This window comes from Haliotis rufescens, unplaced genomic scaffold (assembly GCF_023055435.1).
Source record: "Haliotis rufescens isolate VD_foot unplaced genomic scaffold, xgHalRufe1.0.p SCAF_3, whole genome shotgun sequence".
Classification (NCBI taxonomy): Eukaryota; Metazoa; Mollusca; class Gastropoda; order Lepetellida; family Haliotidae; genus Haliotis; species Haliotis rufescens.
The window spans coordinates 13,744,516-13,759,766 of NW_025964001.1; the positions used below are offsets into that span (position 1 = coordinate 13,744,516).

Below are 15,251 nucleotides of genomic sequence, written 5' to 3' on the forward strand. Positions count from 1 at the left end.
GTTGAAGGATAAATTTTGTGGTTTATGCTGACAGCCTGAAATGTTTATATACGAGAGATATATTTTTCCAGAATTTAATTGCCCATAATTAAGGGTGTATATAACACACAAGTGCGTATTTTACGAGAATAAATAAGTATTGTGTACATTGATCAATCGGAAAGGGTGCTAATTGGGATCGTTCAGGAGCCAATATATCAGCAAATATCGCCGTGGACGCTTATTAGAGCGAGGCGCTTATTACGTCGAATACGGTATTGTCTAAACATTGAAGTGTTGAAGACGTGACACAACACAACACTTCACAACTGGTTTATTCAGAGCACAGGTCTTGCGACATTCAGCATAGTCTCACGAGACTTCATAATATGATGGGAAGCATCTCAAAACGAGATACACATTAAGTGTAGACACACAACTATTAGCGCCCTGAGCTTTCAGCCAAGTATCAAGCTAGAGGGGACAGTAATTGGGATACAGACTAGTCTAAACTTGGGGCTGAATGGGAAACAATTATTTCTCCTCTCCACATCTTTACATCTTGTAACTCAAGAACTGATTGCTTTGCAGACATAGTAATCAATGACACAGTAGATACTGCAAACATTGTCAGTGGTGATTCACAGGTAGTCAGTTTCTGATGGATGTGAACAGAGATGAGAAGGGCCGTGTAGTGTTGTGTCAGCAGGGGCAGTTGTTAATGGAGGCATTTTAGTAACACCGATTACAATATGTGAAATTTGCAGTTAACACATAGGCCATGTTGCTAGTGTGTCTGTCATGAAGCTTCTACCTTGCTGTCGCTACCACTGAGTGCTATGATCCCAGAGGGGCGGTCGGGTAGCCTAGTGGTTAAAGCGTTCGCTCGTCACGCCAAAGACCCGGGTTCGAATCCCGACATGGGTACAATGTGTGAAGCCCATTTCTGGTGACCCCGCCGTGATATTTCTGGAATATTGCTAAAAGAGGCGTAAAACCATACTCACTCACTCACTCACTATGATCCCAGAGGTGGAGTCCTGTATGGGGCTGGGTTCGCTCAGGTTTACTCAAATTTCACAACATTTTCTCAAACTGGTTGAAACCAATAAAAATTTCCCAGCATACAATATGCATCCCATCCCTCAATTAATAGTTTCTGATGATGACTACCAGCATGTTTTGATGGATAATTAACAAATCTGGATTGGGATCAGACACACAATGTCAACATGACACAACCTGCCAAACTGGTTAATATAAAATGTGTCAAAGGTCACATAAATAGGTGTTTGACACACATAAATGAATTTCAATTCCATTCAGTGAAAGTCAGTTTGTAGACACGTTTGACAAAACAAGTCAAACTCAGTAGCGCCTGTATGGACCTTCTCTTGAATGAGTTGAAAGAGTCGGTAGGAAAATAGCATAATTTTGAATTTATTAATTAATACATTAGAATTTAAGGAATCCCTTGTACTCTTTGCTTTTAGTTAGTTATATTTGGACTTTGATTTATTTAAACATTAATGTTTGATATTCTTGGCATTATTTTGTCAATATGTACAAACGATAGTACATGTATATACTTAGTGTAGAAATGTGCATGATTCACTCCTGTGTATATAAATAATTTCATCACTGTATTAAATAAACAAACACTGACATTGCATCCATTAAACCAGCATGCCATAGTTAGAAGTAGTTACAGTTCTAACTCAAGAGAAGATACACCGAGAGACAGAATCAAACTGGATATTTGTAAAACTTTCACATAATCATAATGAATATGATATATTTGCCCAATATTTTTAGACTTAAGGGACAAGTGATTGTTGTTAGGTGGGTTGCAACAAGAACTCAAAGCTTTGTTGCTTCAGAGAAAGTAAAGCTGTTAAAACATCTTTGTAATGATTTCTCTTTATAAAGATATGAACTAATACACTGAACTTCTAAACTAGCTTCTTCTTGCTGGGCTTTGACTGCTGCCTGTTACAGCTTGTGTCAGGTTCCTGTTGTTAGATTTGTGTTGTGTTTCTTGTTTCCAGACAGTTCTATTTGTGGAGATAAGCTGTACAGTGTCAAGGGGAAGGTGATGCAGGCTCGAGGACTGGACAGAGTGGACGGAGACTTCTACTGCAAAGTCAGGCTGGAACAGTGAGTTCAACACTAAACAAACTAACCTTGAAACCTGGAGTACGAGGGTGGGAGAGTTGGGTTTAACACTGTTTTGAATAGTATTCCAGTTATATCATACTGTGTCAGCTTCATGTTGGAGGAAAGCCTGAAGTGATGCAGGTCTCAGACGTTTACCACCTTGTCAAACCCGCTGGCCTGTTTCTGGCATGTCCAAGGGACACAACTCTGCACAGCTAGTTAGACAGCTGGGCCACCTGTGTCCCCTGAAACCCTGGAAGTTCAACACCAAGAGTTACACTTCAAAAAGCAAGCCATGACACCCTATTACTTTCTATGTTACTAAACCTCAGCAGTGTTCCAAAATATGATATTTACTTCTGTGTTTGAGTCTGTGACATGACAAGGACCATTTGACTTTCATTCTTAATTTTCATCACTACTTAAAGTGTGGCATTGTGAATTTTCATGACTATTATTGTGCCAGATGTGCTGGAAAATGCATAAAAGTTTCTATGTTATTTTTAATAGGGATGGGTATTGGAGGTTTAAAGTGTAGCACAATATATTGCGATGCACAAGGCTGTATTGTGATACATATCACAATATATTGCATAATTCTAATTTTTTAATTCGGAAGCAATTTGAAACACCAGTGTATGAATTGAAGTTCATAAATGGAACAAAACAAGATGTAGGTACAACATGATGTTTACTCTGTCAATAAATACGCTGCCATCTTGGGGCCCCAGGATGCATGCTGTGGGGCAGCGAGGGCATTTGGCAAGAAAATAACCTGAAACACATGATAAATATCGCTATTTGAAATCACCCGATATATCGAGCATGATAAAATTATATTGAGATCATTTCGTGGAAAGCATGAACCTCAATTTACTGATATACCGATAATACCTCACACCCTGAATTATTAATATTATGATAGAAATGGTATGGAAATTCCCAACAGAAGCCACACAGTACTGCACTGTCATGTGACACGCACAGGCAGACAAAGTGTGGTCAATTTAGTAGTGATGACATTTAGGTATAAATATAGAAAGTTGATTATATACGTTGATGTAAAAACGCTTCTATATCTAGTGTACATCTCTGTGCTATTATAATTAATAAATAAATTAGACTAGAAAAATAAACATTAGTCAAAGAAACAAATCCTCTTGTGAGATTTAATTGTGACACTAATGTCTCCAGTACTGTGTGCTGATGTTCTAGTGGTCTGTTGTAGCCAAAGCCGCAGTAGTCGCCTCAAGCTGTTCTCCAACACCCGCGTGATCGCCAAGTCCCCCATGATCAGGTCCTCCCACCCAGACATCAACCTGACATTCGAGGTAAGGAACACGCCTATACCAGCAGGGACACCTCGTACTGCCTTTGTCAATATAGCATGCTGTATCCCTGTGTTACGGGTTTTCGGACGCTTAAGAAACATTTTTAATTTTCTTGTTAATCACAAGAACAACAGTAAAACATCTCACTCATTTACAAAAGACGACTTTATCTTAAAAACAGGTCATCATGCGAGTATTTTCAATGTCTGGGTGACACCACACCCCATGTTACAGCGCGAGTAATTGAGATAATCAAAGTTGTCCGAAAACGTATGATCCGACGGTACTATGTATGAAACTTCTTTTATGCATTTTTGTCAAGAAATAAACTAAATTAACTTACTTATTCATGAATGTTTGTATTAAAAAAATCATGCAAGCAACATTACCAATCCTTATGCACATACACATATATGTACTTGATTGGGCTTGACTTATGGGGCATATTAGATTCATTTATCAAAATGTTGGCAGTGGTCTGTCCCAGAAGTAATAAGACAATCAGTTCTCACATTCTTACAAACAAGTATAGTTTCATATATAGTATAGTTTGATCTACGAACTTTAAATACACCTGACCCCATTTTGCCACATGCTGCAGGTTGATCGAGGACATGGTGTATCTAGTGAGGACCTCCTCATATTTGATGTGAAGCAGTCCAGTAAAGATCATTTGGCAACGAAAGGTTTTCCTCTCAAGGACCTCCTAGCAGGTAAGACATCTGAGTCAAATAAAGGGCATCATCAAGCATTGACTAAAAACTTCCAGAGTAACATAGAAGATAACAATGTTACAAATTTGTATATGGCACCTTTGTGTAATAACGACTAAAAGCTGTTACTGCTGACTTAGAGTTTTGTTGCATAAAGCCCCAACTATGCAATATCATCTGTATTAAACAAGTCTATAAAATGGTGTTTTTCCTTTTTTACAGATAGGTTTCACATTTTTGGCTTATGTCAAACTTAATGTATTTAGGCGATTATTAGCTTGGTGCAATAGGAATAAACTACACACAATGCTAAAAATAGCACAGAAAGCAGGTACCCCTTCAGATGAAGTATTTGTTTCACAGTACGCCTTGCTTTCTGGCGGACTGCATATAGCCGTTTTTTTATGGTAGATGTTGAAATATGTCTGTTATTGTATGGAATTCTCTATTGATAACAGGAGCAGATTTGAATTGTTTGCATTGTGCAATTAATGTAATGAGATGATCTTGTCTTGGTGTCTATTTGTTTAAGGCCTGCCACGCCCAGGTCTCATTATAACCCCACCTGTTTGGAGATACTTGTCCCATAGTTGTGAAATTACTCTTATTGATTGGCAACTTGGGATATTGACTGGGATAAAATTAGTTCCCTGATTATTTGTCTGTAGCATACTTACGTTAAGTGTATGAGGATAATATTTTGTCATGTTTGGACTCTTATTTCTTCTGTGTTGTAGACTGTGATGCCAGTGGTGTTGTCACATGGCTCAAGTTGGAGAATGGTATCGATGTCGAGATTTCACTGTCGTCAGGCGCACCCAGTCCAACCCATCAGCGGAGGTCAGCTCGAATCCTCAAATCACTGTCATTTAGAAGAGACAAGTAACCTGCGTAATACTGTCTCTAGAGAACTGCAGCATCGACAAGTGCTCACTTCAAGGGTGAAGCTCACATTGTATGGCAGTTGCACCAAACAACGATGTTCTTGGTTTCAATGTGAAATGAATTATTTAGAAAAGATTGATATGAAGTGCCATTTGTAATTATGGTTAATCATAAATTAAGATTTTGAAAGGTTACTTGTACATTGGCTGTTGTTGTGCAATTTGTTGACAAGAAAGAATTATTTTATTCAACTCACTTACTTAAAAATGTAAAAAAAATATTTTTATTTTTTTTAATATGAAATTGTTACCAAAGCACAAAATGATCAAAGATGAATTGGGTGTTTTTTTGTTTTTTTCAGCCATCTTCTTATGAAATATGTAACGTGTATTAATTTTTAATCTTAAACTGTCAAGACATTTCAAAGTGCATTTGTTGTACTCACCATCTGTTACAACAGGGGAGATAATGTCGAACAAATACTTTAGCCAGACTCCATATTCCGATCGGTGTATGATTTCTGCTTTAGCTACACACCAGTCCAGCACAGAGGTAAACATTCACAATGACCCAGCTGGCTTTCCAATAAGCGGATTTCTTCAAATTGGCTGACAATTGTTCAGTGACTTGTTCGATATGATTGAGGAAAATGTACATGTCAATATAATTCCTAATATTTTGGACCTGATATTTGTCAAAGTGGCTTTCTGCTCTTGTTTCATTGTAAATATCCTAGGTCATAACAAATTTTACCATCATCCAATGTCAGGTGTTTCTGATTTATGTAATGTTGTTGTTGTGAACTTGAGGCTAATAGAAAATATTCTTGGTTCTTGCATTGTTTATCCATTTTTTTCAAATTCTGTTGCCTTAGACCCAATTGGGTTTCTTATTTGGCCTAATAATAGTCATGTAGAATCTCGCATTAATTTTGTTAGCGCAACTGTATTAAGCTAAGTCAGTATTGCTATAGAAAACATTTTTTGTAATGTACATGTAGACTGCATGTATTACTTATCAACTGAATATTATGTTGTGTTTGTGATAACTGTACGTAGTATGATGGAATGCATGAGTTCAGTGTTTACATGTCTGCAACAAATTCAAGTATGAGAGAGACTGAATAATTCATGAGTGTACACAAGTCACCCAGACCTTCAGTACATGGGAGTTGCCATATCATCAGGTTAACCCAACACCCCACATTACAACTACAGGACTCACAGCACAAGAAATATCATCTTTGTAATGCTTACTACATGTATAATCTGAAAGGGATACCCAAAATCATTGACCAATTTTTGTTCATTTATTCTATTCTTAATTTTTTTTTTTTTTTTTGTATTTGATGCCATTCCAAACAGAACTTGCAGAATGTGATAGATTTACAAAACAAATAAGAAATATATATTTCTTACTTTGATAGTCTTGTTTTTGTTATTATTCAAGTAAAATATAAGGCACTTTTGCAATAGAATTACACTGCATCGAAAGGTATCCTTCATATAATTGCCAAAAGGATACCTTTCAATGCTATATTGCTATAGTGCTATTTTGGGAACAACTAATTGTGTAATTGACAGTGAAGAGGACGTCTGTTGAAAATCTGAAAATTTAGTTAGTGTGGCTGAAGCCAAAATACAGGATTTATGGCAAAGGATGTAATAGAGGAATAGGAATAGCAAGAATTATTATCCTTGGATAGACATATTGATGAGTCAGCATATGTTGAGGGTTTTCCACCTGCAGTCAGTCAGGCTGCTTTCAATGCAGTGGTGCACCAGGTATTGTGTGACAGGCTGTGTAAATGGTGTGGAGGTGTTTCAAGTGGTTATAAAAGTTCTACAGGATGTATGCTATATATTGTTGAAGTTCATATTGTGTGTCATGTTTGTAAGTTTTGATTTTCCTCAACAGGGTTTAGTCAGATGTGTGTAATGTGTATAGGTGTAATAATCTTGACCTCTCTTCTAGTGTTGTGTGTATTTTAGTTGGAAGATATGTCAGATTATTCCTGCCTGGATCGATGTAGCAGGGGCCGTCTGCATGGTACAGTCCTGGGACGGGGTCCAGTGCAGGTCTTTCATGGCTGAACTTTATTGCTTTAAGCCTCCTTCTTGTCTTACTGGGATTCGGGATACTGCATATTAATAAAAATGGTACCAATTTATTTACAAGACCCTACAAACACAAATAACATTCCATCAGAATTTTTAGTCAAATACTGTAAGCAGGAGTTGCAAAAACCCGGCTTACGACCTTGGTTTACTCAGACAGCAGAGGTCATAGAAAAAAAGTTAAAAAATGTCAAAGTTAGGAAGCACATATTTCAAATTATAAAAAATATTGGCCTCATGCAGTTTATGTAGGCCCATATACCCAGTGTCCAAAATTAAGCATGACAGCAGGGGTCCTTACTCCTTATCATACCCTACTGGGAGGAGGTAAAGTTTAAGGTGGTCCCATGTCACTATAGGAAGAGACCTAAAGGACTGCAGAACCCACTTCTAACACTGGATACCAACCACTGTGGTTGTAGTAGTTACGATTGTAGTCACTGTAGTTGTAAAGCAATGCAGAGACCAAACATATCATTCCTTGTTCATTTGTTACGACTATAAGGGAGCACGGGTGGCCCAGTTGTCGAAGGCGCCGTGATTTGCTGTGCAGAGTTGCATCCCTTGGGCACGCCAGAAACCTATGATTGTGGGTTCGAATCCTGGTTTGCCTAGATTTTGTTTCCAGGTTTGTCAGCACTATACCCGTGCTTGTGGGTTTCACCGAAGTGGTAAACGTCTGAGACCTGCAACACCTCGGGCTTTCCTCCCACATTAAGCTGACACACCGCGATATGACTGGAATACTGTTAAAAGCGGTGTTAAACCCATCTCACTCGCTCACTCACTCACTGTGACAACTAAAAAGTGGCTGCTGTCATCACTATTTACAGATGTCAGGGTACACAAAAGATACCTTCTGTGATTTCCTGAAGTATTTTTAACACAGGAAAGATCAACAGTGGTTTGGGGTCCATTACATGACTTTGTAATATATGCCTGTATTATAATGCAAGTTTCAATTTCAGTTTACATTGTTGTTTTTTAATTCTGTGATTTGCTATGGATCCTTTCATCTTGCCATTCATAATAATCCTCCTCTGCTAGAGTGGATACCAGAAGACAGATACCAGGTGTCCCCAGACGGGTTGGATGTAACTACAACTTGAACACCAGTAGATGTTGAAATCGGTTAAAGGTGTCCTCAGATGTTTTGTATTCATATTTGTAAGTTCAATTAATTCAAGCTGAACTGAAAATAATTTCATCTATTTCAAAATTGAAACAATTGTGAATCTGTAGTTAGGACAATATCATATTTTCACATTCATAAGGTTGTGACGTCAATCTGAAATTGTATCTACTATCCTTGGGCTTTGTTTCTTGTCTGTATCTATGCAAATTTCTCAGGAATGTATGCTTGATGTTGGCTCCCTGTAATGTAGCGCGACATGAATGTTTTTTTCTGTATAATAACATGCTGTTACTTAATCTTGACTATATTTATTATCTATACGATTATTTTCGGTTACTTTGTGAATAAGGATGTCATGAAATACTTTAACTGGCTGTGTTTTAATTTTGACTATGTTTGTTTTGTTATATTTTGTCTGTTAAACAAAAGGTGCTTCAGGTGTGGGTTTGACTACCAGTATATGAACAATACTTAAATCATTGTGCAGTGTTCCTTGTTCTGACAAGTGCATTGTCCTTATTTCAGTAAGCTCATCATTTAGTACCTTCTTAAATTTGATCAGGTTAAATACTAATTATTTTTTCTTTCCAGTAATTCTATATAATTTTGTTATCATAATGCAGAATATCAATAAACTCTTGGTAAATATAACACTCCTCTATTGATTGGGATATTGTGAGTGTTCATGTGGGGACAGAATGTCACAGAATGCTTGGAGATGTTGTCATGCAAATAGTATTGGATACCGCCTTGGAAGAATGCACATGGTCGACTTCATATTAACTTAATAAGAAATATAAGTATGTGCATATTTCCACAATTGCATCATCTTTTATCCAGTGTGATATTTCTCCAATCTATTATAAGTATCTTAGACTCGTATGTCACAATAACTTCGTTTTGAGGCAGTTCGAATGACATGATGCTAAAAGTGCAATTCAAATTATACTGTTCTTTGATTGAAACAAGTGGTGAGAGGACCAGTACTTGCCTTGCCTTGATATGTACCATCTAAAATTCAGGGGAACATCTGGTCATATAAGGACACCCATCTTTTCCAGCTACAAATCGTTACACTTCTGATTCCCTAATATATAAAGGGCTCGCTTGTAGTAAAATGCAATTCTAATTGTAGATCTATACTGAACTCGGGTTTCAAAGAGTCATTATAATGGTTGTTGATTTCAAGCCAGTGACGGGGCAAAGGGGATAGCCTGGTGGCTAAAGCGTTGGCTTGACACGCCGAAAACCCGAGTTCGATTCTCCACATGGGAACAATGTGTAAAGCCTATATCTGGTGATATTACTCGAATCTTGCTAAAAGTGGCGTAAATACTTACCCACTCGCTCAAGTCAATGAGCCAGGAAATTCTTTTGAAGTTAGTCACCAGGTATATTGTCAGATGGGTTCAGGGGACTTATCCCAATAGAATGGACATATAATACTCTGGATAACTGAGGATGCCATGACTGTTGTCCTGAATGAAATGGTACATAAGTTCAGTGTTATCAAAGCACCTGCATCACCAATTTGAACCAGTTTTCATATCATCAGTTGCTATACATTCAGGAAACTTGGCAGAACATTTATCATGTTAAACTGTCCAACTGTCAACTGACCAACTCCAAGGGTACTCCTATGATCTGAAGGGACCACAGCATATAATTTCTCACAACTATGATAAGACATTTCATCCATACTTCTCGGAGCATCTTCATCTCAATAACATAGCCAAACAACTAGTCTTGTATCACAGGAAATTAAGGTTGATAATATCTTTCAACTTTGATGCAAGGTATGTGCAGTCAACTTCCATACAAACACCTGGTTGCTTTAAGATCTGCAGAATTCAGTTGACACATTCTTCTGTGATGACTAAGGCATTATCTTTTCATTCCTTGGTTAATGGAGCAACCTACCCAGACCTCAGCAATATGGTACATACAAAATGTCCTTCCCACCACAAATGTTGATAAGTATGACAAAGAAAATAAAAACAGCTGTAAAGAAATGAATAGGGGAAGGGAGGCAACTGTTCGAGTTAATTTTCATCCAAAGAAAAAAAACAAGAATTGGTTTCTATCACTTGTTTATTTTTATGTCAACCAATGAAGCCAATGTTCTTGAAAAATAAATCTGCCAACCAAATAATACAGAAAAACAGACCTAATAATATTTAGTTGATTGGGACCTAATTTGACCAGCATGTGTGATGATCAAGTGTGTATACTGGGTAGGTGAGGAGTGGTTGCAGCTTGGAATGTAACGCTCTTACTCCAATAGTGTCCCATGTCTTAATGTTCATTTTCCATCTTGCAACTAGTTCAGCTGTCATATAAAATGGCATCATTAATGTTTCAAGTTTCTACATTGCGATTGTTTGGCTTTAGACACTATATTCTAGCTAAATAGATTGCTTGTCTTAGTTTTACCGAGATCATTTCACAAATCATGTGACAGTGTTAACAATGTTGAAATTCCTGTTCTATGGCAGACATATATACATAAACTGTTATCTATATTTGTTACCAAATATTACACACCATGAAGGAAACCACTTCGTTTATGGAATATTTGCTGTACCCATGACATGGCAGTGTATGATCAATAGATATTCTAAATAAACTTTTATCTATTTGTTGTTTGTTTTGAAGAATTTTTTAAATTCATCACTGTGATCATGAGTGAGTTTGATTTTATGCTGTTTCACCAGTTTCTCAGCAATGTGACATCTATCAGTTGGCATCACACATTGTACTTTTGTGGGATTCAAACCTGGTTCTTCTGCATGGGGAAATGCTTCAACCACAAGCTGAGGTGAGGTGAAATGGGGTTTAACGTCGCGACCAAGATTATTGCACTTATAAAGCAACATGCATGTATGTGTGCGTGTGTGGCTGCGTGTACTAGTCCGGACTAATGCTGATTTATAGTGCTAGCCCACTGAGATACCATGCCACAGTTTAACATGAATGCCCCACTCAGACACAGTAAGCTGACTCCAAGCGGACCAGTCCTTGTTTAAGCCCCTTGATGACGAGCGCCAGATAAGGTACCAACAAGTATCTTTTTTAACGTCTTTTGGTATGAGGCGGCCAGCTATCGAATCCTGGACCTTCTGCTCTCACCCCTGCTATGAGTGTAGTAGATGAAGATGGCCTTGAGAAGTTTCTGGAAAGTGACACAGTCACTGATGCTTATACCTATTTACATTGTAATACTCACACCTTCTCACACACACACACACACATCATATTATATAAAGCATACTCTTTACAAAAAGAAACACAATACGGATATTTTTGGCCATAAAAGCAAAATTAGCGGACCAAGAGGAGCAAAATGAAGAGGTTTAATGTGTTAAAGTGTCAGTGACAAATTTCCCGGAACAAAATGATCACAACCAGGGCATGCAAACCATTAGTTGGGGAAACATACGATTCAGGATAACGCACCCAGTCCATTAACAAAAGGGCCATGGAGCTGCAAGTACTGCACGTGCATGAATGATATTATGAAAGTGCAGGATATTTTATTGCCTGGCATCTGCATCAATCAAACAGTGACAGTTCAACAGCATGCCAAGATTAACAGATGTGCAAAGAAACTTCATAGGCCGCTTGCAGGCAGGGGAATCCCAATAAGCTGTAGCCAGGGTTTCCAATGTAGCGGCCAGCACCATCACAAAGTTATGGGATTGGTTTCATTAGCATGGGTCAACACGTGATCAGCCAAGGTTTGGGACGACCAAGAATAACCACCCCCGCCCACGATTGCTACATCTGACTGCGCCACCTACGTGTAAGAACCACCAGTCACCTCAACCGCATCCCAAATACCCGGACTGTGCAGAATCTCCATTACGATACAATTTAAGAGCAGCAGGTCTATGAGCAAGACGTCCTGTTCATCACATTATATTGAGTCGACAACATCGTCAACAACGACTGCATTGGTGTCGTCAACACAGGGTGCGGCCTCAACTGCGATGGAGAGATGTCTGGTTCGTTGATGAGTCAAGATTGGTGGGGGTAGCGTTATGATGTGGGCGGATATCTCTCATCATGGCAGGACAGGTTTGGTCCATATCCAGGGCAATCTTACTGCTCTTACTGACTACAATCTTACGATACATCAACGAAATTCTCCTACCAATTGCAGCCAACGGCAACAGTGTCTTCCAGCAGGACAAAGCTCGACCACATACAACATGGATCACAAGAGCCTGTCTACACAACAACATTGATGTTCTCCTCTGGCCCTCCAGATCCCCATATTTGAACCTGATAGAGCACCTGTGGGATGAATTGGATAGATGGCCACATCAACGTCAACTACAACCCAAATTGCTGCAGCAGTTGGCTTTTGCGTTGTAGGCCAAGTGGGCTACCATTCCTGAGGATGTGATTCGCATATTCGTCTCTTCCATGGTTGGTTGGCTGGTTTGTTGTTTAACGCCGCACTCAGCAATATTACAGCTATATGACAGCGGTCTGAAAATAATCGATTCTGGACCAGACAATCCAATGATTAATATCATGAGCATCAATTTTTTCCCCCACTTCCATGGGCAGATTTTAGGTCGCTTATGATTCCAACGAGCGACATATGCGTTATTGATGGTAGCTGACCTTCACCTTGGACCTTTCCTATGTAACGATGACTGAGATGACTACAATCACCAAGTGTTCTCTCCACAGCATTTTGGCTCAATACCTTGTCTGGTTCCTCTTATAAAAATTTATTTTCCTACCTCACACAGATCTATCTGGCTTTGTGTTTCTTTTTTTGAAGAGTATATTGACAAAACTAATTTACTGATATCTCAACAACCATTTGTTGAAGTACGAAGCGGTGGGTAATGGCTGACTTAGACCTTATTTTCAGAGGCCATATGGAACAAAACACATTTTGTCAATTACTTTTTGTCACTTTTGTAAAGCACATAGACCATCACACTAAAAATTATTTGAACATTTGAAAGTGGCAATTTACCCAACTCACTCCCACTCGGAGACTTACTTGGGATTTGTTACACATAGCCATTGAGGGTTCTTTAGGTACAGGTCATGAGGCCCAAGTTAAAGAAAACTATGTTTATCTACACTTTCTTAAAAGTGTTCTGCTCTTTATCATCAAAGTAGTGCCGTATTCGACGTAATATGCGCCCTGCTCTTATAAGCGCCCACTGCGATATTTGCTAACATATAGGCTAGTGAACGATCCCAATAAGCACCCCTTCCGATTGATCAATATTCACTTATTTAATTGTGTATAATACACACTCGTGTGTTCTATGCACCCTTTATTATGGGCAATTAAATTCTTGAAAATATATGTCATGTATAATGTGCAAAGACTTTTCTTTTGTATCATTTCAGGCTGTCAGCATAAACCACGAATTACGTCGAATACTGTAATTACATTCTCAGGGATGTGACCCTGCTTCAAAGTTTGTGTCAAGGTCACAGGTGAGACTTGAAAGGGGTTTACCATTCATTCACTGGTCTCACCGAGATCCCAGGTGAAATGGTTACAAGATGAACAATACTCACCAAGATGATAGTGTTTGTGATTTCTAAAAATATATTTATGCTTTGATCACCTGACTGTTTCATTGCTTCACGCCAAACTTGGCAATATTCCTGCAATATGACACTGGTCTGTAAATAAGCTAGTCTGACCAGGACAAACCAGTGACCGATATCGTGAGCAGCTTCCCACACAATGAGGGGCCTGATGAGGGTGTCACACATCAGTACAGACAGTAGTCTGTACATGTTGGGAACCGGCTTTCCGCATCATATTTTGTCAATACAATTGCCACAAACCTAAAATGCAAAATCATCTCCATGCCAACGTTTCATTACTGCAACCTGTGTTTTGCAAATGCTGCAAACACTGATCGATTGGTTTTGTTGTTTCAATAGATCTGGTTATATGTTGCTTTTACGAGATCTTAGCTCGATTACGATAAACAGTAAAGTTTTAATTTACACTAAGCAGATACAATGTACTGATTTACCTTTTTTAAACATTTTTTTAAGCTGTTTTACACTACAGTATATCCCCATTAGGACACTCAGCATTAGGGTAGTGACACACAGCCAGGTAATGTCCACCAAGTCACCGAGTCTGACCACCAAATATATACTACTCAAAAGAAGTTAAAGAAGAACCGAGTCCTTCATATTACTATAGTTAATGGCATGACAGATTAAAAAAAAGTAACCAAAGAATCAGTGTTCTGTAACTTCTTTTGAGTAGTATATGAAGTTGCCCTTATGACTGGCATTTTATCACAACATGCGTAAATAATCACTAGTCTTGGGACATGCTTTGAAATAGTTTTGGTCAATATCATTCTAAGATCCTTGTCAGCCTGTAAGGCACTGTTAACACTACAGGCATGAAGTTTGAGTGAGTTCGATTTTATGCCGCTTTTAGCAATATTCCAGCAATATCATGGCTGGGGGACACCAGAAATGGGTTTCACACATTGTACCCATGTCAGGAATCGAACCCAGGTCTTTGGCGTGACGAGCGAACACTTCAACCACTAGGCTACCAGACCATCCCTGCATAATTTGTTTGTTTGTTTGTTGTTTAACGCCGCACTCAGCAATATTATAGCTATATAACGGCGGTTTGTAAATAATCAAGTCTGGACCAGACAATCCAGTCATTGGTATCATGAGCATCGATCCACACAATTGGGATTGATGACATGCATCAACCAAGTCAGCGAGCCTGACCACCCGATCCCATTAGTAGCCTCTTACAAGCAAAGTCACCTTCTAGGGCAAGCATTGGTTGCTGAAGACCTTTTCTACCCTGGATCTTCACATGCAAAGTTTGATTTTTACATGTATAACTAACCCTGTATGAAATGTCAGTGTTATGTCAAAGGCAGATGATATTAAGAGCTGGTTA

General features: G+C 38.5%; 1 protein-coding gene across 6 annotated transcripts in view; it reads left to right on the plus strand.

Moving 5' to 3' along the window:
- LOC124134834 (tricalbin-1-like) overlaps positions 1-7,811 on the plus strand; it is a 67,613-nt gene extending 59,802 nt beyond the window's left edge. For all 6 annotated transcript variants that reach the window (XM_046499891.2, XM_046499893.2, XM_046499895.2 and 3 more), the window contains 4 exons: positions 2,028-2,136; positions 3,365-3,467; positions 4,069-4,180; positions 4,918-7,811. In XM_046499891.2, the coding sequence (XP_046355847.2) occupies positions 2,028-2,136; positions 3,365-3,467; positions 4,069-4,180; positions 4,918-5,066 (473 nt within the window). In that variant the 3' untranslated portion in view covers positions 5,067-7,811. The remainder of the gene's footprint in view (positions 1-2,027; positions 2,137-3,364; positions 3,468-4,068; positions 4,181-4,917) is intronic.
- The last annotated feature ends 7,440 nt before the right edge of the window (positions 7,812-15,251 follow it).